General features: G+C 36.5%; 1 protein-coding gene across 5 annotated transcripts in view; it reads left to right on the top strand.

The window, feature by feature from the left end:
• LOC131689698 (cyclic nucleotide-gated cation channel alpha-3) overlaps positions 1 to 26,462 on the top strand; it is a 520,080-nt gene that overhangs the window by 197,519 nt on the left and 296,099 nt on the right. For all 5 annotated transcript variants that reach the window (XM_058974953.1, XM_058974954.1, XM_058974956.1 and 2 more), the window contains one exon: positions 13,501 to 13,731. In XM_058974953.1, the coding sequence (XP_058830936.1) occupies positions 13,515 to 13,731 (217 nt within the window). In that variant the 5' untranslated portion in view covers positions 13,501 to 13,514. The remainder of the gene's footprint in view (positions 1 to 13,500; positions 13,732 to 26,462) is intronic.

Genomic DNA, 26,462 nt, shown 5'->3' with positions numbered 1-26,462 from the left:
GTGGTTTTGCAGCAACACCAGCTTCTTCCATCTATTCGGGAAGAAACCTTCATCCAGGAATTTTTATAGATCTTCCTTAAAGTGTACTGAAACGCGAAAACCGCTGTCTTCAGTGCCGCGTTGGGGATACCATCTGGGTCGGGAGTTTTTTTTTCGTTTACAACCCTTCCGACAGTATTAGGAGCTAGTCATTGGAGACACGTGCTTCGGGAAAAGACCCTCCACGATAATTTTCAGTTTGTCAGCGCACATTTCAGCTGGCGTATATGGACCCTTGATCTTGGCTTGGCGGTTAGCGTTGTCCCAGAGGTTAGCGTCTACTTCTACACTTCTACACAGATCCTTGTAGCAGATGGACTTACTAAGCGCTATCTGGCGTTTAAAAGCAGCCCTAACCGCCAGGAATGTCACCTTACACTCTTCTCTGACTGCCTCAGATCTTCCTCTATAAACGTGTCTTCTAGATTTTAGGCCGGCAGCACAGAGGATGCTGAGCCTTTCGTTCCACCAATACGCCGTACGTCGGCTCGATTTTGCATTGTTTCATCACACGCCTTTGCTAATGTTTCCGACAGCTCATCGGTATACGAAACTGGAGTGAGGAAGTCAGCACGAAGTACTTCCACAGAATAGTCCTTGTCAAAGTCCTTTATTTTCCACTTACGCTCGCTAGCCCTCACTCTCCGCGTCACAATACAATTGCGCCGACCAATGGTGTAGTGGATTGCTTGGTGGTCACTATGCCTGTACTGTTTATTAACTAGCCAATTCATGTTACCCGTCAGCGAAGGACTGCAGAATGTTATGTCGATGATGGCCTCCCGGCCGTCTTTACGGAATGTGCTAGCGGAAGCTTCGTTGCACAGCCTTATACTCAACTTCACCAGGGCTTCCTACAGGTTGTAACCGTTTGCGTTGATCAACTTGCTACCCCACTCCATGGCCAAAGCGTTAAAATCTCCTCCAATAACAACCGGCGTTCGTCCAACTAACGAGTTGGTTAGTGCGTGCAGCATCCGATTGTATTGCTCTGGTGTCCACCGTGGGAGAGCACACCAGCTACATACGAATACGCCGTTGATCCTGGCGTTCACGAAGCCTTCGTGTGTGTTATCCACCACCTCTTGGACTGGGAAATCGCCCGTCACTTGGATTGCCGCCATCCCTGTACTATTCACCATTCAGTTACCGTTATCGGGCAGAGCACGAAGTACAAATAGCGCGAGGAGAAACTATTTTTCAGGGACGCTCTAAGCGATCTTTTGCAGAGATTCTAAAGATAACTATGTCCTCACACCCTACGAACATCTCTAACTTGTCTACTGACTAAGGCGACTGTGATAAACCCCAGGAGCGAACGACTCGAGGAAGTACTGCTGCCAAACCGAAGCAAGTAGCTCCTGGTCTCAGAAACTTGAGTTCAGAAAAACAACGCACCTCAGAAACCAACGCTGAATTAAGAAAATTCTCTGACATGAATTAAATTGCAAAATCTTTATCGGTATTCGAAATAACATTCTTTGCCATTAATTGTTTGAAAACAAATTCTTTTAAATGTTGACCATTGCGGCATTTGAGGTGATCCATTCGAGTCGGCCAATTTGGGATGACAGAATTTCTGGCTATTTACTCGAGTAATGTTGGCTTCAATCAATCGTTGCAGTCTTATCCTCATAGACTTTTGACTTCACATGGTTCCATGGAAAAAGTCTAGAGGTGTGATATCGCACGATCTAGGCGGCCAATTGATACGTCCACGCCGAGACATGAAACGTTTGCTGAATTTCTCAAGCAATAATTCCATTGTTACATTGCATGTGTGGCACTTAGCACCGTCTTGTTGGAACTAATTGTTATCCAGATTAAGGGCCTCAAGTTCGGATAGTAACTAGTCTGTTAACATGGTACAATAACCAAGACCGTTCCTCAAAATACGCCAAGTTGTTGCGTACGACAAGCTAAGCATCGAGTCGATTCTTCGCGATCATCGGGTTCACTCTCGGCCATCGCCGCTAAGTTTTCTTCACTGCGTGCTAGATGTGTTCGATTTGTGTAAAATGAGGACGCTTCCCAAAAATCTCGAAGTTAAGGACAAGTCCTTTAAAATAAGGACGGTTGGTAACCCTATTCTTGATGGACGCACATGTCAGGTTCAGGAGATAGAATTGGGTAAATTTATGGCTTCTGACGTTTCACATTTGATTTGAAATTTTGAATTTTATTTTAAGGCACTGAATTACTTAATTTTTGCGAAGTTTGGAATTACGTCAATGATAAAATTCATTTTTTTGTGTGTGTGGTTTTGTCTAAGTGTGAGATTTGGATTATTCATGAATACTTCAATGTCTTTTTCAAACTTTGTGCCCGACCAAAAAGACTAACGCATTGCCGGTGCAAAGCTCTACACAATAACTTTCAGTGATCGGAACTTTGACGGCACATCTGCAATGGAACGGACAGTGGAGCTAGTGCGGGTATCCGGTTCAATCTGTGGCAACCGAGAAGACGAACACGATGCAAGATGTTTTAGAGCACAGCAGTGATGGGATGAGATGCTGCAGGTCTGCAACAGGAGGAACAAACAAAAAGTACCAAAAACCTTTTCACCGCACAACATCATGCTGAGCTGCACTGGAAGCATTCTGCTGGAAGTTGTTCTTGCGTGCCACTATTTTCATGGAACGCTCTTTGTGTGCTCATCATCAGGAACGAGACCGCACCAGATACGTTGATGCTTGAAAACAGCGGAAAAATGCTGAACTTTCAAACATTTTGAATTTTCCCAATATTTCGTTCATTTCTTTGGGGATTGCCATAGAGCGCCGAAGCTGGCAAGTCAGTGAAACTACGATGAAAATTATTTGACTGCGGGGAATTGGGTCCTACGAGCAAGGGATAGAGTCTGAAATACACGGTATTTGCCCATGGGAAATTGTGCAAACTTTTTGCTTACTTTTGACCCTGAAGGCTGAGGGCTTCCTGGCCCTTAAACTCATAGGTACTGAATAAGTGAAATAATTGAAAAGCTGGTGGAATGGATGATGTAGGTATAAATGGTTGTATACTGTTATGATTAATTTCACAAGAACAATCAATTATTTTGTATCTAAATGAGGTAAGTGGTTGTAGTTCTTTGCAGATGTCTGCAATATAGCATTAAATTAAATTAACTATCTTCGTGCTGGAAAAATAATAATATAAAAAGTACCAAATATATCTTCGGATTTCTACATTGACGTATTTGACAAACATGAGATCAATGAATATACTTCCAGGTTAATAACTTGAGAGGAAACAGAAGAAGAAAAAACAAACCCTAGGCTTTCATGAAAGAAACAAATTTTCATATTTTTCTGTTTTGAAATTTCTATGCTTTAAAATCTACCGAATCTAAAATCGGAATAGACAACAAAAACCTAAAGAGAGAAGAAATATTTTGAATGTAGTTGCATGATGGATAACTTATCGGTAAAAAAGTTCTTCGAACCATTACTTTGTACATGTTTTTAAATTTCATGACATACAAAACTGTTATATTATTACAGAATATAATTCTAAGTATCATTTTAAATTAAAATGCATTCAACCAAAATCTTCCAAAATGCGTGTATATTTGGATCATGGAAAAACTTTCAATTAAAAAGTTTTCCTATCAACATATTTTTATAATTCATACTATTTGCAGTCAAAAATATAATTTTATTTTTGAATATGATTCCAACAGCCATTTTAAATCAAAATGCTCATAACAAAAAATTTCTGAAATGTAGTAGTTCTCGAGATATTTTAAATTTTGTTTTAACAACATAATCATTTCGTTTTATTGCGAACTTTTAACAAATTGTAAAATTTTTTGGCGAGCGCGCTTGGGTGATATGCCTGGTGTTTGTACTAAAAGTACAGGGTGAAGAATTTCGCGCTAAATCGTATTCGGAGTTGGCAGCGCCCTCTCAGATTTTAATGAAACTTTCTCTACATGAAGACTTTGTCACAGAAAACCACTTTGCCTACTTTGTTTTTCCAAAAATGTTCTAGATTGTCTTTTGAAAAGGGTCAAATTTTTTTCACCAATTTTTTCAAATGGTCACAGCCCAAAAATGACAAATCCTACAAAAAATATTGTAGGAGTGATTTTCAGTGAAAAAATTCTTCATTGACTCCTACACTGGAAAAAATTGATTTTAAAAATTTAAAGTCGATTTACTAAAAAACCCATCTTTGATTTTGATGAAATTTTGTTCCAAGATAGGTGATTATGTTCCCCATCTACCGTCCAAAATTCAAGTTGGGCACTTTCAAGAAAAAAAGTTATTTTCAAAAAAACTTTTCCTTGTCCAAACTGAATTTTTTTTCCCAGTGTTTTTTGTCGAAAACTAAACCAATGAAAGTTATAATCATCTCAGAATCCAATAAAAACTCAGTGTGTGAGAAGATATTATCTAATTTAGCAACTAACGGGCGAACACGAAATTATTGCGACACATTCAACAGGGCATAACTTTTTTACCATTGGGTAAAAATCAACCAAATTTTGCACATTTTCTCATTGATGTGTATTGTTTACATGCTGTCAAACTCGAAGTCGTGTTTTTCGATTCAACGAAAATGGAGGTGAACCAACGCGAGTCGAGAGAACAAATTCTTTCCAAACACCTGGAATTTCCTGACCTGTCGCACCGGCAGTTGGGAAAACTGCTGAACATTCACCATTCAACCATCTCCAGAGTGTTGAAGCGGTTCCAGGAGCGGTTGACGTTGGACCACGGCAAAGGAGCTGGAAGAAAACCGGGATCGGAGAACAAAAAGACGGAGGGAAAGGTGAAGCGGAATCCCAACGTCTCAAGCCGTGATTTGGCTAAAAAAATCGGCATGTCGCTGAGCTACGTCCAGAATGCAAAGAAGAGAGCTGGACTACATACATACAAGGTACAGAACTTCCCAAACCGCGATGAGCGGCAACAATCGACGGCTAAAACTCGGGCACGGAAGCTCTACGAGAAGATGCTGACAAAATATGGCTGCTGTGTGATGGACGACGAAACGTATATAAAAGCCGATTTTACGCAAATTCCGGGGTTGGAGTTTTTCACCAGCAAGAGCAAGTTCTATGTGGATGACAAATTTAAGAAGAAGAAAATGTCGAAGTTCGCCTCCAAATATCTCATTTGGCAGGCCATCTGCTCTTGCGGACTGAGGAGTGAGCCTTTCGTGACAAAGGGCACAGTAAATGGCGAGATCTACGAATCTGAGTGCCTCGAGAAGCGCCTTTTGTCGTTCTTGCAGCAGCACGACGAAGCTCTACTATTTTGGCCAGATTTGGCATCATACCACTATTCTAAAAGTGTCCTGGAGTGGTATGAGGCCAATTCTGTCCATTTTGTTCCAAAGGACAAGAATCCGCCAAACTGTCTGGAGCTGCGCCCGGTGGAGCAGTACTGGGCAATGATGAAGCGGGAACTTCGGAAGAACAAGAAGACAGTCAAAGACGAGAAGGACATGTTAAGAAAATGGAAAAAAACTGGAACCGGATGACACTGTAAAGACTTTGATGGAGGGCATCAAGCGAAAATGCGTTCAATTTTACACTCAAGGCTCCATCGATTAACTTTTCTTTTGATTTTTGAAGTAAATATATGCATAAAACTACCCTAAAATTTTGGTTTGATTTGAAACATTATAAGTAAATTGGCATGACATTTTCGGGGTCGCAATAATTTCGTGTTCGCCCTTTAAGTATATTTTCATTAACCCTCCGAAAGTCGCGCAAATAACTCATTGAACGAGCACCCGCTGGTTCCCTAAGACGATTTCGCTAGATTTTCAAAGCAACGTACACTCAGTGCACTAGCGCGACTGCCGGAAGGTTAATAATGAATCCCATTGAAAAGAGTTTTTAAAGAAATATTCCATTATTACTTCTTTATTTTCTTATTTAGTTCAGAGAAAGGATCACGTGACAAATCATTTAACGTGCAAATGCTTGATCCCTTCGCAACCATCCACGGCACCTACACGCGCAATCTCTCAAACATGATAACATTCCGATGATCAGGTGAACGTCTCAGCGCTTATAAATTTTCAAACGCGAGCTCAACAAGCGTGAACCTAACAGCTCCCGCGTTCGCACGATCCTGAATGAGTCACTTCCGGAAGTTTCTATCTTTGGTATCAACAGACTAGGTCCATGCCTTCAATTAAACCAATTAAAAAAGAAAGCTCTCATATCCACTGAACAACACATGGCGACATGACCGAGAACTTCAGTGATATAGAAGATCTTACACAGCAAAAAAATACGAAAATTAACTTAAGCATATTTCATGATATCGCAAAAAAACTATTCGTGTAATAGTGTTTCACAAATAAATTTACGCTATATATCATGCGCATAAAATGACCCCTGAAAATCGTGCAAATCTGTATGTTCTTATGGAAATTTACATTATTCTGCTCGAGACCTGCGCGCCATTCACTCAATTTGCAGGTAAAATATCTTATTTTTACACGATTTTAGAGAGAAAAACTAACTGCGTCATACACATACATGCACGAGGCGCAACTCAATGCGCTTGGATCGTCCACGCTCAAGCGAAGCTTATGTACGCCACTTTGTAGTCACGTTGTTATGTGTCGCTTTAGCCTAGTCCATAATGGGGTGTCTCTGGTGAGTCAATGATTGTCGGTTCAAGTCTTGGTAAGTATTATTTAACGATTTTTTTTTGATGTCGGTTAGACCGACTTTGTTCTTTTCAAACGTTCGATTCAAACCCGCAAGGTATCTGGAAAATGTTCTAACATGCGATTGTCAAAGATCTTGAATGTCGAATATTTCCAGAGTGTGAACTGTATTTTAATTCAAGAAAATTCTAAGATGATTAACTCGGAGCTATGCGTACGATAAGCGTCACAGCTGGAACTCAGAGTAAATTCATGCCAGAAGAGGTGATAAACTCTTTTAAATTCTACATCACAAGAAAATAGAGTCAAAGGAAATGGAATATAGCAAAGCAGATCATGAGAACCAAATTGGAGTTACTGAATATCTGACAACAGTTATTCTTTCTACTGGGCGAGATTCGCATGCAATTAAAATTCTGCAGATGATTACACTTAAATTTTGTCATGAGTTTTCTTGTAATAATTCTATACATATCGTTTTCGCTATCTTATTATTTGATGAATTAACAATTCGATTTTTTAATTACGATAATCATGATAAGATCTTATGTAGGGGGAGGGGGAGTTCACCAAAATCTTCAAACATTTCAAAAATAAACATTTACTATTCATTACGGTGACTCAAATTTTTTTTTTTCTAAATCGTTCTTAAAATTTGTGTATATTAATTTTCGTGTGCTAAATCGTTTTTGATATTAACATTTGCAAAAAAAAAAATCATTATACATTAGGGTGGCTCAAAAATAATTATTGTGCTGTGAAGGTTAAAAAAAATTTAAAGACATTTTTGTGCGCTGAATTCCTATGTTGGTTATAGAAAATAGAAATTAACTTTACTACTTATTAGAGTGGCTCAAAAGTAAATATTTTGTCTTTTATAAAGATTTCTTTCAGTTGTAATTTTGGAATTTATTTTCCGTATTGAAACGAATTGATTCTCATTATGTGGCTTTAGAAATGACTATAATATTTTTAAGGATGAAATAAGATGTGATCGACTAATTTTGGAACGTTTAATTCATTAGTGGGTTTCTTGGTATGAAAACTACATTTTTTTCATTTTCAAAACATTTTGAGCGTCTTAGTGGACATTCACTAATCAACAAGATGGTTAACGATTTTGTTTTCGCAGGTGTGTTTTAAGTTGCTTAGATTGCTTATTTCACACCTTAAATAAAAATAAATCCAAAATCCTTTTTTCGCGTATATGGTTCATTTAAAAATGGTCTTATTTTATTAGGATAATATCGCATACCCTTAAGCTATATCAGCGCTATGCAAACTCGGAAAAAATAGTCTCACCAAATGACTAGAACTCAACTGTGTTCACTCAATTTGACAGTTATTGCGTAAGTTAGCAAAAATAGTTCATGAAACATTTTATGACACATTTCAGATGGTTGAAAATATTTACTGAATTTTAAACATTCTTAATTCCTTTACCACTTAAAAACCATACTTCCCATTCGGCTCCTTACTATTGATCACTAGTAAAACCCTTGTAGATCATGCTCTAAATGCTATTTGAAAGTTGTGCATAAATTAGTGTCGTTATTCTAGTCATAAAGTGAATATTCAAATTAAATATCAGTAATAACCATGCGTCTCCCTTCACAGTTTTTTTTCAAATTTTGACTGCTTATCGCAAGTTTTCGCAAAACTAGCATAGGCTCATTTTAAAGAGAAAATGAAAAGCTTTCGAATGAGCATAGTGTGATCGCGAGAATTCACGGGCGTCGTTGTTGTTATCGCATTAGAAGTTCGAATTCAATAAAAAAAATCATGACAAACAGTTATCTAAACACTAACTAAACCAACTAGTGACTTATTTTTGGCGATTTTACGATGTACACGGATAATTTTGGTGAAGTAATGCAATTCATAAAATCAACCGTTTCTTTGAAAAACTAGAATAACCGTATGTAGTTCCTATGGTCAAATAATGCAAAAAACACTTGAGTTATGCCCTTCAAAAAGCTGTCAAAAATGTCTCTGATGGCTCAGCTGATACGAGAAAAATACTAGTGAGAATATCGCATAACCTTCCGGGCTCGTCCCACTGTGCACTGGTTTGTGTTGTTGGGCATGGCTCGCAGTGGAGGTCACTATGTGTCGATTTATCGGTCGACTTCGTCATCGTGCTAATTAGGGCATTGCAAAAATAATTTTTTTTTGAATTCTCAAAGGCCCCCCTCCCATATTGTGACAAATGTCAAAGTAAGCTCAGATGCCAAATTTCACATCATTTGGACAATTCTAGACCCGCGCCCCTTTCGCTTGAAATTTTTGAAATTGGTGCTATGGGAAAATGTGGAGGAAAATATATTAAATGCTATAACTTTTGAAGTAGCAATCAGAAAATGACAATTTATATCTCTTTTTAAAAAAATAACCTTAGTATTGGAATGAAGATATTCCTGTTTCTATAAAAAATACGGGAAAGTGGGGGTACTGGGTCATTTTGACCCCAAAATCCACTATTTTTTAAATTTTTCTGCTCCGTGGTGCAAACCATACATATTTTGCAGTTTTTCTAATTTGAAAAAATCTCAGAAATCGAACGGAACCTTTTAGATCTTTGTACGAATACGGGAAGTTGGGGTTATAGGGCCTTTTGTAATTTATATTAAATTTTATCGTTTTTACGTGCATATATCTCTATTATTCTTTATTCAATATTTATAAATTATACCTTGTTCAACGTGGAAAATCCTTAGGAACAAAATAAAAATAGATTCGTTACCGGTAAAATTCAGAAACATCAAATTATCTGACATATAGTCTCGATTTCACATTTTTATCATAAAATCGCACATATTAACTCCATTTAACAACTAAATTCTTATTTAATTTACTATTTATAGTGAAAAATGCGCTTAGGAATCACATGAGAAAAGTTTCATACCTGGAAAAATAGGTGAAGTTTAGGTATTAGGACATTTAATGAAAAAAATGCGGTTTGTAGAGTTAATGTCAAAAAATTTGATGTTTTTGAATTTTAACGCAAACGAATCTATTTTTGTTGTATTTCTAAGAATTTTCCACGTTGAACAAGGTACAATTTATTAAAATTGAAGGAAGAATAATAGAGTTATATGCACGAGAATATGATAAAATCAAATATAGATGGCAAAAGGCTCTATAACCCCAACTTCTCGTATTCGGACAAAGATCTAAAAGGTTCCGTTCGATTTCTGAGATTGTTTCACATTAGAAAAACTGCAAAATATGTATGGTTTGCACCACGGAGCAGAAAAATTTAAAAAATAGGGAATTCTGGGGCCAAAATGACCCAGTACCCCACAATCCCGTATTTTTCTAGGAACAAGAATATCTTCATTCCAATATTAAGGTAATTTCCTTTAAAAAGAGATATAAATTGTAATTTTCTGATTGCTACTTGAAAAGTTATAGCATTTACTATATTTTTCCTCCACATTTTCCCATAGCACCAATTTCAAAAATTTCAAGCGAAGTGGGCGGGGGTCTAGAATTGTCCAAATGATGTGAAACTTGGCATCTGAGCTTACTTTGACATTTGTCACAATATGAGAGGGGGGCCTTTGAGAATTCAAAATTTTTTTTATTGCAATGCCCTAGTGCTAATTGTTTAAAAAATTGTAAAAGTAGAAGCCCATTAGTGTTAATTAATTTTAATCATTTGAAAGTTTACATTCAAGTTTGTTTCAGGCAACTGGCTGTTGGGAAATTGGATTCTGAGATGATTACGATTCCAAATACACTGAACAAAAAAAACAATTTGGACAAGGAAAAGTTTTTTAGAATAACTTTTTTCTTGAAAGTGCCCAACTTGAATTTAGGGGTAGACGGTAGATAGGGAATATAATTACCTATTTTGGACCAAATTTTCATCCAAATCAAAGATGAGGTTTTTAGTAAATCGATTTTAAATTTTTAAAATCGATTTTTCTCAGTGTCGGAGTCGATGAAAAATTTGTTCAATGTTTTTATTAAAAAAATTAACTTATTTTGTGAAAATCATTCCCACAACATTTTTTGGTAGGTTTTGTAATTTTTAGACTATAGCCACTTGAAAAAAATTTGGTGAAAAAAGTTTGACCCTTTTCAAAAGACAGTCTAGATCATTTTTGGAAAATCAAAGTATGCAAAGTTGCTTTCTGCGACAAAGTCTTCATCAACAGAAAGTTTCATTAAAATCTGAAAGGTTGCCGCCAACATTTGTTCGAATTGGCGCGAAATTCGTCGGGTACTAACCTAATACAGTAATTCAAATTGTGTATAATTCGAAAAAAGATATCATTTAAATAAAAAGACATTGGCCGGAATTTTATATATGAGTTTTGTAAAATATGTCAGTCACTTGTGATAAGGAACTCATTTTTAGAGAGATTTAGTAATCAGTTTTATAAATTTTTTTTTTTTACTTTTTCTTATAATTCGAATATCTGACTCTGGAAATAGTTGGTAAATCAATTGCCTTGTACGCAGCTTACCTGGGTTAAATTGCAAGCCCCGCACATAGGTTTAGAGATTTTTCGAAAGAGATTTCTCCAACCCGACAAAAAGACTAGTGACCCTGAGGTTAAAACCTCTATAATCAAAATAATAAAAAACACTTTAGCTAAACGGAGCCGTGGGTCCGTTATACATTTACATGATGAATACAATAAAACGATTTTTTCGGGTTGTCCTGCTGATCTCGAACAGGCGACTAGCCATTATGCGTTGAGATCAGTTTACGAAACGGGGAAATATTTTTTTACTCAATAACTACGTCTTGGGGGTTGTTCATTCCTTTTTCGTTAGTGCACACTTCTGTGTCATCATCGGTGTTTGTGTCTTCATTTTCGCGATCCAATGTTCTTTCTTGCTTCTTCCCTTTATTAATTACGTGTGTGAACTTCCTCAATGCAGGCACTGGCTGTTGATTTTGAAATGCTTGACGCAGCTTTGCAGTTGTCTATTCAACCTGAACAGCCGTCATAAATTTGGCAATCGTTTTTGGTCGAGGAAATGGTATTCGAAACTTTAGATTGGAATATATTTTCATACATGAGCTTTTCTCAGCGGATTCTGAGCAGAGTAGTCCGTGTTATGCAATCTTCTACCCGACTACGTCCGGGGAACGTGCCATTTGAGCCAATATATTCTGATTCCTGATATGTACAATGCATTCTCTGTGCAGTGCTACTATCGCATTATATTTAGCATTATAGGATCAAGTACGAAAAATGGGTCGGTCCACCTACATTCTCACCCCAATAACATCATATGAAATACTGAGTTCGTCCATGTGTGCTACGCAATAGATTCCATTTTTCCCAGATGTGACATGAATGTTTTAATGGCCACTGTGCAAGTAACTGGTGCCAGTTCTCGTAGCTGAAACTCGATTTTCTCATCGTCGATATATAGAAAACTTGATTATAGTGTGTTTTAAGTTGATACGCAAAATGAATGATTTCGCCTGGGTCAATTTGTTGAACATTATCAACACTGAATGCCTGATATGGTAGAACTCGATAAAAGCAACTTCTTTACGCTTAAGTTTCATTTTCACCTTCAGCAATCATGAATGCTCGGTCCTATGTTAAAAGATTAGGTTAATAGCCACTGTAATTGACCGGAGCCCTACTTCTTGCTTGCACTTATCTAAACAGCTCATCACTGTAAGAACTAAAGTGACAATATAAAAGAAATTGGTTTTGTCGTTCGCTTCGCGTTGGCTCTAGCGGAAGCAGAAAGCACACTAAGTATCGTCCCCGTTGTTTTTGATGGTATGTCTTATCAATTTGTGTCTTATCAATTTGATCAAACCAAATGAGATACAAATTTATTAAGTGTCATTGAAATACATGTCTTTTCAAATTTAATTTTGACTTGGCCCCCTAGCACACACGCCCCTCCCCCTTCGCTACAACCCTGAGATATATTCACCAACTGAACATCACACGTTGTATTTCTGTGTGTCTTGTTTACAATTCGTCGATTACATTTCATTTCATTCAGTGAATCGCTCGCATCCTACTTATTGAAATGTTGGCAAAACTCCCACTCGCTGTACACCGACATCCGGGAAAATAATAATATCGATCCCGGCCTGTATTCACCGCACGCTTGGTTTTCCTATGGATTTTTTTCGTTTATTCATGGAAAACCCACTTCCGATTCAACGATGATAAACTGGGTGTGCACATCGAGCAAAACCTTCAATCTATGGTAATCAGGCCGAACCCACAGCCGTCGGTATAGGGTTGAGGGTTGCAGAAAAAAACTCGAACTCCGAAAAATATATACTCCCAAAAGAGTTACCACCCATAGCATGCAGATGGGTTCAATGCCAAAAATCCTGACAATCCACATTAGCTTAAAGCATTTGGGGTATTCCGTATCATCTGCGGTAACAGCCGCCTCACAGTTCTGATCTTTCTAGAGGGGGACACTCCTCGTTGTTCGTGCAATGAATTATTCAGCCTTTGATCCTGCCACCTGTTAATTGTTCCTGGCTAAACCTGTGGCGAACAACAGCTTGCACATATAGTACTATAATGTTTAATGCCAGGATGTCATTCGTGTTCTTGAAAAGCGGGTCCCCTTCTCGCCATGGATGGGTGACTGCCAAATGTGATTAAATCGTAATAATGGCAACGATTTAACACCCTAATGAGTTGGTTCACAAATTGACGTCTTGCCAGAACCTTGTTGATTCGCTCGTATATAATCTGCATGTCGTAGGTTAGCTTTAATGGCACCATGTGCCAAATACACTTTTTAGCTAATCTTGCAAAGTTTGGTGTTGAATAAATTAACAATTTCGGTTTTTTTTTGTCTCTTTTACAGTTAGCGTCATCACGATGTCAACAGCCAAACGGCTGGTGCTATCGCTAAGAGGTCGCAAGGAATCTCAGAGTACCGCTGGAACATCCTCCACGCGGCTAGTTTCGGCCAACAGTACCTCGCCCGGTCACGAACTCGACGAGATTGCGGTGGTCTCCGGGGGTGCTGAATCGAGCCACGTCTCCTACGGTAGTCTCTCGCTCGGTCACACCAATGGGCCCCGCTACATACCAGGTGAGTGAGATGGGAGGATGTGGCTTTTTAGAGTTTTCGGGTGAAACAGCGATTATATCAGATTTTAAAAAGTAAAAATTACATTTGACGTAAACAACATTGCGACGTATTTTGCTGTCTAATAATGGAATTTCACATGTTTTGAGATGTGCAATAAAATTTTGTGTCTCTTTTGATGTAGAACTCGGAGATGGAGACTTGTGACAAGCGCATTTTTACATGTTCTTGAAATTGAAGTGAATTGTGACGCTCCTTTTATGCGCATCTTGCGAGATGTAAATATTTTTAAGTATGTATGAAAGGGGCTCTGTGGAATTCTTTTTTCTTCAGTTTATTTGAGAATTCACGGTGCCATTACAGATTAAGATTTAAATTTCTAAAAACCGGGGGATGCTGGGGAATAGGATAACGGTGACAGAAAAGAGAAAAAACATCCAGCTTGTAGTTTGAGGCAATTCGTCAACGGTTATGACAGCCTTGGACCATCGTATCAGCACACAGCGGGACATCGGGAGGTCCTCGTCGAACCCGTAGGTAATCCTCCAAGATGGGTCAGAACTTCGAGTCGTTTTCGGCTCTAATTTTGGTTTTACAAGCAGATTGGCGATCACAGACGATCACGTAGTAGCGATTTGGTAGTTGGTGCCACAAAAGCAGTACAAGAGACTTCTAAGAATGAGAAAAGAGGAAGAGTGGGGCTAAATTCTTATATTGATTGATTTTAGGAAGAGATAACATCTCGATCCGGGACGTTGGGTGGTATGCCTCAGGCCCGAAGGGTATCCATTTATTATTTCTAAAGGTATTCTTCTACTGAACACATTCGTAGAACAATGTAAGTTTGTGAAAATTTGCTGAGAAAAGTTATTAACTAAAGAAGTAGCATGACTTCAAAACAAGTGGTTTTTATTATTAACCCATTATTGCCCAACCTACTATATATAGTAGGTGCTAAGAATAACTCCTATTACTCAATTAATGACGCAGAATAGGCATTATCAAAGAGTTAATATTGTTCATATACTCTTGCAGAATATGTTTAGAGAAGTTATAGTGGTTTAACCAGTGTTTATGTTTTGTTTTTAATCAATTTTTCCTTAAGGGGTTACACATTTTTGTTAGGATGAAAAAAATCGAATCTGTGTAAATTAGATATTTTGAAACTACATACGCTGAGGAAAATTTTCTCAAAGTTTCACTAAGATCAGAATACTACAACTTGAGTTACAGCTATTCATAGACCGATACCCATTGACCACTCGTAGGCGGTGCGTAGTGTTTGATACGCTAGACCGTTGACACGCTGCACCGACAGTAAAACTTGATTATCTCGGAGTTGTATTTTGTTGAAAAGTTCATCCGCGGCTATCACGATATCTCAGGAACCGATACACCGATCAATCATAAATTTTCACTGGTTGTTCCTTATCATATCAGCTACTTTGAGTACAAAAATAATTTTACTGGAATGGATACATCATTTTTCTTCGATCGGAAAACACAATTTGTGATGCGCGTGAAAAATAAGTTGGGCAATAATGGGTTAATCATAGCAACTCAGTTTGAAAAGCTGCATCTGCCATAGGCGAGCGGTGAGTGGCATGTCTAGTTTACACCTGTAAAATGATGGAGCTATTCAAACAGGGTTGCTATGATTAATAATAAAATCCACTTGTTTTGAAGTTATGCTACTTCTTTAGTTAATAACTTTTCTCAGCGAATTTTTACACACTTACAATGTTCTACAAATGTGTTCAGTAGAAGAATACCTTTAGAAATATATAGTGTTCTCATGAATTGATTGATGAGGTGAATTTTTAAGAATTTATTTTCAATTTTAACTGATTTTCCATAGTAATTTCCATATAAACTTTGAAATTTTTGGAGGGTCCGTAGACACAACCGATCGGTGCCAAAATTTGCATAATTACTAAGGGCCATAAAAGGAATCAGTAGAGCCTGGTGGAGCTAAATGTCAAAAATTGAACCAGTCTAATGGGCATCCCACCATGTTCCGGTTATTGTACGGAGAAAATTGATCTCTTGTTGGTACCGTAAACCGGCGTGACATTGATCACTTTTCGAAGTAATCATTGTATATTTTTAGACGCAACACAATTTTTTCAAGTTTAATATTTTCAAACCATGTACTGATGTAAGGAGAACAAGATTGGATGGTTTTACCTAAAATTGTCCTCTTACAGCTATTTTTCCAAAAATGATTTCAAGTTGATGTCCGTTTTCGTATTCCGGGGTGGCTTTGATAACCTGCATGTTCACCCACATTAAGTTATTGTTGTCAATGTTTTTCATTCAAATGTTTGTTTAAACTAATTCTGGAAAGATACTCATTGTTAAATAGATGTTAATTGGTATTATACAAAGTATTCAATGTACTGTAAAATTCGAGTAACCAAAATTCGTATAATTTGTGTCCAACTAGAATAAAAGATTCTGAAAACCTTTAAAACTGCTAAAATTGTTTTATTTCAGTGCTTTATCAATGTACAAAATGTTTCATCCATTTTTATACGTTGGAATTTTGAACAATAAAAAAAGTTGCGAGTTTTAACATAAAAAAAATTGAAATAATTGCCAACTAGTTTCACAAAAAATTGTATTTAAAATAAACAAACTCTTAAAAGTAAATTTGGTACATCCCACTCTAAAGGAAAATAAAATCTCGCTTGTAATTTATTACTCTTGCTCAAATCTGAGATTTATATGTTTCATAAAAAATAGACACTTTATGAAGCTTCGTAAAAATAAGGTAAAGTCAACTTTCGGTTTTTTGTAGTTTTTGCACCCAAAAACCAAACAAAATACTCAAAAAGTATAACAAACCAGTATTTCATAAGTTTAGAGTAAAAAACGCTTTTAATCCACCTAACAGTGTGATGGGACATTTCTTATAACTCTTATCACTCTCTTCGGATATTACATCGTTTGAGAACATTTAGAACTTGATGCTTCGCGATGTTTTTGATAACACATACTACATGGGATAGATCTCAAACCAAATCAATGGGAAAGCGAAAAAATGGCCCATAAACTAGACATACAAACGAATTATTGCTAATGCTCTGTTAATAAAATATCTAAATTCTTTAATCAATGCATTGTAGTGGGAAAACTGAATTTTCCTAAAGGGGTTATATATTGTACTGTGCCAAAAAATCGAATTTTTTTTAATCGACTTGAAGTTTATACTTTACTCAAATTTCCAACGTGACTGAGAACTAAGAAATCAACACTTTTTCTTGAGAAAAGCGATACTAGCATTGACACCATTCAAAGAAAATCAACAGTGAATATTTCCAGACTTGGTTTTATTTCCTTTTTAAGAACTATTGTGTTTTTTACATCCTAGATTGCATGATTCAGTGATCGAAACCCAAAACTTCATGAAGTATTTAAAATTATTAAATTAAAATTTGTGTTTGCTATTGAAATTGACAAAATGATAGTATCGCCCCTTTGACGATTGTTTACTTTTTCGGTCCCACTTATCAGCATTGAAGTATCGCCCTTACGTTTTTTTACAATACCAATTTTACAATTGGTGGGGGTTTGGTGAAAATCGATCTTACTGTCCAAACGGCATAATTCCGAAACCGTAACATTTGAAGTTTTAAAATTATGCAGAATTAATTTTTCAGACAATAGTAACAGAGTTCGTGCCTTTAGCGAATTTGTTGAGACTTTATTGTAGTCATGAAAATTAACCTGAGAAAATTCACCATAAATACTTCTTGGACGATATACCGTCAAAATTATTTTATCAAATGATGCGCTGTTTAATGTTTGTAAAACTCATCGAAGATACTAAACCTCCGAAATTGGCGGTTTCAAAATGATGCTATCTTGACCTTAAATTACTGTTTTTGAATATTTTACCTATACATATAATTGGTCATACAACAAAAATCAAATGCTCATCAAAATCGATCAGAACCTGCTAGAGTCGAATGGAAAGCGTCATTTTTCATAAATTTCTCTCTACATTCGGAAATTGTTATCCTCGTTATTAATCATATTACGTTTTCGTCTCAACTCGACGCATTCCCAAAATAAAAACATGTTTTAATCCACCTAATGGTGCAATTGTGCTTGTCTCATTTGTCCAGACTACGATTCCATGGCTGGTTATGTTCAATACAATGGTGGAAATGAATATTACATGTTCAGCACGATTTGCACATACATACAACGGATCGACAGCCACGATCTTGAGATACTATGTGATACTGAAACATCGCTTGAAACCAGCGCCGGATCAAGGAGAAAGATCCGGGAGATCCAGGTCCTGCCAAAAATTTTCAACTTGTTAAGAAATTTTAAACTAGTTTTAATTTTAAAGTAGCAACCCTTCACTGCATACTCCCTCCGGGCCGGTATGATTGACGATTTTTAGAGTGATTGCATAACCTTTCTATATGAGAAAGGCAAAAATGTACCAAAGTCCAAAAAATCAATTTTTGTCAAACAGCTCAATGTTTCATGCATTTTAAAGTCATTTGGCATCAAAAATACAAATTTGATTTTGAAAATTTTTCATTTCAGTTTATATGGAAATTTGCTGTGTGATTGCACTCTTCAACTCCTAACTCCGGAACCGGAAGTCCCATCAATTAAAAAATCAATAGCTGCCGATGGGAAGGTTGTACCTTTCATTTGAGACTAACTTTGTGCAAATCGGTCCAGCCATCTCTGAGAAACAGAGGTCACATTTTTTCCACATACACACATACATACACACACAGACATTTTCCGATTTCGACGAACTCAGTCGATTGGCATATGACACTCGGCTCTCCGGGTCGGGATTAGATTGACGAATTTTAGAGTGAATGAGAAAGGCAAAAACATTTTTAGCAAATGTTGAAAGTTATGCATCTTTTTGGTGAGCAGTTCTATGTTTCATAGACGTTAAATCAATTTTAACTTCGCTTCCTATTAAATAAAGACCCTTATTACAGTACATCTCTACAAAAACGAGCTCAATTTTTAAAATAAATCTGAGGATTATGATTGATTACAGAACTCTAGAATTTTTTTTTAAATCTGAGGATTATGATTGATTACAGAACTCTGGAATTTTCTATTGTAATGTTTTCAGGCAGGAATTTGATATTGATGCAATTAGACAACTGTGAAATCAAGACCAATAGATCAGTTACATATCAGGATCACATTTCGACAATTTATCAAAAGTCCTCATGATGTTTACAACAACAGGTTATCAATCTACGGATCAGATAATTGTTATTGTAAAATTGAATTAAATCAGTCTGCATCAATAAATTTTCAACTTCAATCCAATATTTTTTTTTGGGTGTGGTGGTGGGGGGGGGGGGGGTTGTATGGTGTTAAACCCCAAAACCTTCTCTTGGCTACGCCGTTGCTTGTAGTTATTTATTTCGCTTTTCATTTTCCGATATGTTTCAGATCGATCCGATGATCATAAGTTAGAAAAATTGCAGTCAGAAGGTTCGCCCAAATGAACATTTTTGCACTGATAAGTTATCAAGTTCCTTCCAGACAACTTGGAAGTGTTCGGTGATTATTTCTAGCGGTTGTAGATAGAAAAATGAAATACAAAATTCGTTTTATCGTAATAATGTTTGGCTTATTTCAATGGATTATTACTATATTGAACAATAAATAGGCGACAAAAGGTAATCCACAAACAACAATCCATAACTTTTAAAGTATTCAAAATAGATATTTGAAGTCTTCAGTAAAGTTATTCGCAAAAGTAAGAGCTACAAATTTGCTGAAGACATCATTTCGATATAATCACTTCCAAGAAAATTTGTGAAAATATCTCACTCATAGGGGGATTAATCAGCAAAAACACAATACCAAAAGAAAGGGCATATTACCTCCATTAAATTCTCCGAAGATACTATTTACCTAAAATTAGCCGTTTTGGCGTTAATAATAGATTACATGTTTTTGGTCATATTTCTGGCAATTGGAAATGATAAAAATCTTTCGTCCGCATATAATTATAAATATCTCTTTTGATAATAGTCCGATTTCAACAATCTATAGCTTGTTCGAAAGGTATTTGTTAAAGCTGTCTAAAAACATATAAATTGTTAATCTATATTGTCAGTTTCGGCAGATAGTTTGAAAAAATTGCAAAAAACGCCATTTTTACGCATTCAAACATTCATATCTTGGAAACTAAACATCAGAATCAAAAACAAATTAATAGTGTTCATACTGTTTTTTAGTTCTTTCATTTAAAATTGGTTTGGATAAGATCGGTTCAGCCATTGCTGAGAAACACGAATGAGAATTTGTCCGTTACATACACACACACAGACACACACACACACAGACATTGTCCCAAATCGTCGAGCTGAGTCGATTGGTATATAAGACTCGGCCCTCCGGGCCTCGGAAAAAATCTTGAAAGTTTGAGCGAATTCTATACATTTCTTTTATAAGAAATGTAAAACATCTCAAACTAAAATGATTCGGTAGAATATTCTGGTTTAATAAGCGATCTACGAAAAAAGTTTCGAGTGATCAAAGTCCCGGTTTACGGTACGTCTGTTTCAGATATGATGTGACATCCCCAGGTACCTTTCGAGTCGAACCAGTCTCTTAGATACTTGGTTGTGAAGATCTGAGCCATTGTGTGACCCATTAATAAAAGCTGTAGTTTTGCTGGTTCCACGCTTCCTGGAAAATACGGTTAGCTTAGTTTTCTCGGCAGAGAATTCCATACTTAGCTTAAGAGGTTATATATGTTGAGATGAGGGAAAAAAGGGAAAAGTTTGAATTTTTGTAAAGGTATGTAGCCATATTTTTTGGCAGGGCTAAATACTTCTGTCCCATTTCAGGAACCTAGGATCAAAGGAGTGGCATTAACCCTCTTAGCAAAGTCACTCCCAACGATTTATCAAACCCCAATCAAATTGAAATTGAAACGGTTGTGTACGGATGTCCACATTTACTCCTTATTCAAGGGTCAAAATAATCCGTTGATTAAATTATTCATTGAATGAATAATTTGATTGCCGTATAATTTTGTACGCTGCACAGTTGGCCTCGCCGCTTTAATGCTTGTGTCATATTCAATATGTGCCACAAACATTAATAATGACAAGAAAAATTGGGGACGAACGTCTGCAATTTTCCAGGATCCCTACATGTATTGGCTGTGTATGTGTAGACTAGACTAGACTAGACTAGGTATGTAGCCATATTTTTTGAAATAATTTGTTATGCGTCTAGCGTAGTACTATGTCCCATTTGCAAAATCCCCTTGAGAACATGGAAAATTAATAAGTGTCGAAGTTATAGCAATTTCCGCGAAATGCGTTTTTTTGAAGAGGTTTGCCGTGACTACGATTCCAGTCCAATAGCTCAACTAAAAGCATAAAACTAAAAAGAATTTATTAGTATGTATACCTGTGGTGTCCTTGAACGATTGGTTAAAAAAAATCTTCTTTTTGGAAACGGGAACAATTTTTCCAAATAAAAACACTATTTTTACCTGAAAAAAATATTAAAAAATTAATAACATTAATATGAAAATTTTGTTGCAATCGTTTAAGGACACGCCAGTTAAATTACGAATAAGCTGAAAAGAAAAGTTTTAAGATCGATTGAAAGCATTTTCGGCAATCATAGTCACCGCAAAGAAGTTTTTGGGAAACATGAATTCGAGATAATCGCGTTTAAAGTTTCAAGTATAAGCCCCGCCTCCGTAAGGGAGCAATTTGAAAACCGCTATAACTTGGCATCTACTGCTCCGATCTCTATAAAAAAAATGAGACAACATTTTCAAGAACCTGAACTTTACGATACAAGAACAAACACAATTTCGATTTTTTGGCTGACCTCAACATATGTAACCCCTTGATAGCCCAAATAGATAAATTGTCCAGGGTTTTCTGCTATGGTCCTTGTAGGTGGACAGCTTTGGGTCCCGTAATAGAAAGCACACTGTCGTTTGCAAGTTGCCTTAACGTGCAGGAATTGTCAAGACATTCATATATGTCATTGATGTAAAAATTGTATTGAAGAGTGCTTCGGCATGAGCGTTAGGGTAGACCCGTGCAGCTTAATCTGAACGTTGACGAATCGCCATTCGAGAGGTACATATGGGTCTTTCCACGTCAGATTTACATCAAAAATTTTGATTCCTTCCAAATTTTTTTCTTGCATTCTTTAGCTAAAAATAATTGTATTTTTTGTTTTGGCTGAATATAATATTTTTTTCAAGTTATTAGTTTTTGAACCTTAGAAGTTTAATAAATTGAACATTTTTCAATCACTGATAACTCGAAAACGATTGGATATAAATATGGGAAAAAATATTAAATAAAAAAAGATGCGTTTTCAAATAAGCTTACCGAACAAAAATTTGTGAAAAATTATTTCTTGTTATATAACTTATGAATTTTGCAATTATTTGAAACAAATTGAATTTTTTTAAAGATGGACCAATTTTTTTACTTATTATTTTTTTGAATATTAGGAATCATGTTAAAGAGATTGTGTACAAATTTGGGAGTGGATATCAAAATAATTAGAGAGATATTTCAATTATAAACTTAAGGCAAGGCATTTTTACACTAAACGCCAAGTAATAATAGTGTTATAATTGAAATATTTCATAAAATACTTCGAATTCCATTCTGAAATTTTCACATAATCTTTTTAATATACTTATGTTATCAAAAATTTGTTTTCAAGTCGACTTTAAAAAAAAATTGGTTCTAGCACTTCCACCAAAAAATTCATATATTTGCAGACTACGAGTCATTTACAGATTTACAATTTCAATTTTTGTTCCCTCCATTTTCTTTTTGCTTTCTTTAGGATTAAAATAATTGACACGAATGTTTAGCTGAATTTGATATGTTTTTCAAGTTATGAGTTTTGGAACTTTATAAAATATTTTATTAAATTTCATAAATTTACTGAAATCGAACATTTTTCAATCCCCGATAACTTAGAAACTATTAGATTAGTGGAAAAAGCATTACATAATAAAAGTTACGTTTTCGTATGATCTCATCGGAATTTTTTTTTGAATATTTGTTTTTGTTATGTAATTTATGTGTTCTGCAAATGTTGGCAAATTTTTTTAGAGCAGCGCCAAAATTTCACAATGGAACTCGAAGTATTTTACGAGATATTTTAATTATAACAAGCCTATCCCTGGGCGTCTAGGGGGCCGTACACAAATGACGTAGCTTTTTTTCGGTGATTTTTGACTCCTCCCTCCCCCCTCGTAGCAATTGGTCACAAAATTCTAACCTCCCCCTCGTAAAAAACGTAGCATTTACCTACCCCCTCCCCCTCGTCCCGTGCAAAGCGCCCGGGAGATGAAAAAAAAAATTACATATGTTTTTCAATTATTTTAAATACATGTCCTTTCAAAATGTTTGACGACTTTTATCAACATTTTCATTGTAACAGCAAATTGCGTGCAAAAATAAGCCCATTTCATGACAAATATAGTGTTGATAGTTTTGTTTTGAATTTTATATTTCAAGGGGAGCATGAAGACAAGTTCTCTTAGTTCACAATCGTGCAGCTGCCAATGATTCTAAGAACTATTCGTTCATCTAAATTACTAAATTTTGTTTGGTTGAATTCGAAGTGAAAATTTAATTCAGCTTCCAAACTAAGTCTACTAGTTAGCAACATTAGCTAACTAATGTAGCAAGTTAAATCCGCATGCAAAATCTTTTCGTATTTTTGCGATCTTGTAATTCCGCGAATCGTAAAATTTACCTCATGAAAAGCCGCATCAAAAGTAACTTGTTCGAAGTTAAATTCATTTCTCTAGGGAATGGAGGATCATTAAATGGTTTTCTCTAAACAATGGGTTTTAAATTTAATGCTACGTCGCACAACTTCTGACCCTACCCTCCCCCTCGTTACACTTCGTCACAAATTTGGTATACCCTCCCTACCCCCCAAAATGCTACGTCATTTATGCATAGCCCCTTAGTGTAAAATTGCCCTTGTTTTATGTTTATAGTTGAAATATCTCGCAAAGTATTTTGATATCCATTCACAAATTTTTACACAATCTTTTTAACATGATTCTTAATATTTAAAAAAAATAAGTAAAAAAAATTCGGTCCAACTTTTAAAAAATTCAATTTGTTTCAAATAATTGCAAATTTCATAAGTTATATAACAAAAAATAATTTTTGTAATTTTTTTTCGGTAAGCTTTTTTCCATATATCGAATCGTTTCCGAGTTATCAGTTATTGAAATATGTTCAATTTATTAAACTTAAAAAGTTCAAAAACTAGTAATCTGAAAAAAATTTCATATTCAGCCGAAACAAAAAATACATGTCAATTATTTTTAGCTTAAGAATGCAAGAAAAAATTTTGACCCATTTTCCGACTACAAATTAAGCAAAAAAAATGTTCAAAGTTGTTGAAAGACATGTTGGTACAACTTCTCGAAAAGAAACAGAATCAAAAGACCCCTTAATATCTAGGAAAACTGTTGCCATCTGCTCTTTACGAGCATAGACCATTTGATTTTCTGGTGACAACAACGCAAGGTAGTAGTTCATCCATTTGCCTTTGCGAAAACAAAATCGTATATCTGACAGTAAGCCAGTTGCTTCGACCCAATTGTCGAGACGGAATAGGATCATTTTCACGAAAAGTTTCCGGATACAGCGCTACATTTCAATCGGTCGATACGAGTTGTGATCCGAGGTTGGTATATTGTTAATTGAAGTTGGCTGATCTGTGTACCTTTCAGTAGTATACTAATATAGTACCCATTCGACTTTTTGCAGATCGGTAATCCTGACACCATGCTGATTAGAAACATTTGATTAGCAACATTTTCATTTTCTAGCTTTCGTGTCCTTTGCTATCCGACCACCCAGTAACTTCATTCACATTTTCCGGGGTTGTTGGTTGGATAATCGGTATACTACCTTACCAGGACTGCGATACCTAGCCTTATAATTTGGTTTGCGCCCGATCTTGATCCGACACTGTTTTGAGTCGCTGTGAAGAAGCATGCGAAAAAAATCCTAGCAGAGTTAGTTACCTGATCTCCACTAAGGTTGCTCGTACACCAGCTGGTACCGTAGAGGATAGGACTTCTGTATCAGAGGAGAATGACTATGTGGCTTCCGCACGACGATACAGCATTACCAAGCTGTGTGTATGCCCGTAGAGTGGGGTTGACCAGATTGGTCTCCTTCAAATTTAGAGGGTTGCTGAAATCTTGTACTGCTTTATAAAATAAGTACGTATAAGCCATAAAGGAAATCAGGCTAAGTGTTCTTTTTCCAGGTACACAAAATTATTGTACGAGAGTCGATCTGAAAAAGAAAGATAATGTAAATATCAAAGTGGCGCGAAACTGAGACCCCATGAAAGGTGCCAGAAGGTCACGTTGCAACGCCATCAGTCCTGGCGCAATTGTCACACTGAGCCTTATTGCTACAATGACCCATTTGCTTGTTTTTAGTGCAATGATGCAATGCATGTTGCGTGGTGCAAACGTAAGTAAACGCTAAGCAACCCTGCCGAAGCTCACCCGATACAAGTTTGAAGCGACACATTTTAGTTCAATCAACGATAGCCCTTCAAGTTCCTCGCTCACTGGAACAGGATCTAGATCACTGAAACTAGATTTACGCATGAAAAACTCGAACAGATCACCACACCGTCTATCTCAACTTTATGAGCGGGCATGTAGACGCAGTAGTCCGTCATAAAAACATGTCGCAAGCTACGTCATTTGCTTGATTGAGACAGATTATCACAATGCTGAGCTTATCTGGGCGAACCTTCATCTGTTACGGCTGGATATTTCTACGTTAGTTTTGCCTCTCTCGTGTAGAAAGGTGATGCAATCACTCTGAAAATCGTCAGCCTAATCCCGGCCCGCAGAGCCAAGTATCATATCCCATTCGACTCAGTTCGTCGAGATCGTAAAAAATCTGTATTTGTGTGTGTGTGTGTTCGTATGTATATGTCAAAATGTCACTCCTTTTTCTCAGAGAAGACTTGACTGATTTCCCCAAACTTAGTCTCAAATGAAAGGTGCAACCTACCCATTGGCTGCTATTGAATTTTGTGTTGATCTGAATTCCGGTTTCGTAGCTACGGGTTTAAGAGTGCGACCACACAGAAATTTTCCATATAATCTGGTACTACTTTGATATCAAAATGATTGTCGATATTTGACGCAACCTCGAAAAAATTTTTGTTACAATGTTTGACTTTTTTGTATTTTGGCATATTTTTGCTTTCCTCATGTCGGCAACCTAATCCCGGACAAATTTTTTTTCGACTGAATAGGGTTTTTGGAGTTTAACAGGGGCATAGCTAGGGGTGTACGGAGGGGGTCCCCCTTTCGCTGATAACCCCCTCCCCCCACCTCACGTAAACCCCTCTTAGATCACCCCTTATTACATACCCCTCCCTACACTCAACCACATCATGTTTATTCTACCACTATATCACAAGGCATAACAAATTAACCCTCCGGAAGTCGCGCAAATGGCCCACTGAACCAGCAGCTGCTGGTGCGCTAAGACGATTTCGTTAGCTTTTCAGAGCAGCGTGCATTCAGTCCTCCTCAGGCTTGTAGCAGACTGCATTTGGAAGTGCATGTTCCAACACATGTTCGCCACACGAGAAAAAAATAAAACCCATATTTCATGATTTCAGATGATAAGTAGTCATAAAATCCCACCATCTTTGATTCA

Source organism: Topomyia yanbarensis, chromosome 3, assembly GCF_030247195.1.
Source record: "Topomyia yanbarensis strain Yona2022 chromosome 3, ASM3024719v1, whole genome shotgun sequence".
Lineage (NCBI taxonomy): Eukaryota > Metazoa > Arthropoda > Insecta > Diptera > Culicidae > Topomyia > Topomyia yanbarensis.
The sequence above is the reverse complement of the archived record's forward strand: the minus strand, read 5'-3'. Positions and strand labels throughout refer to the sequence as shown.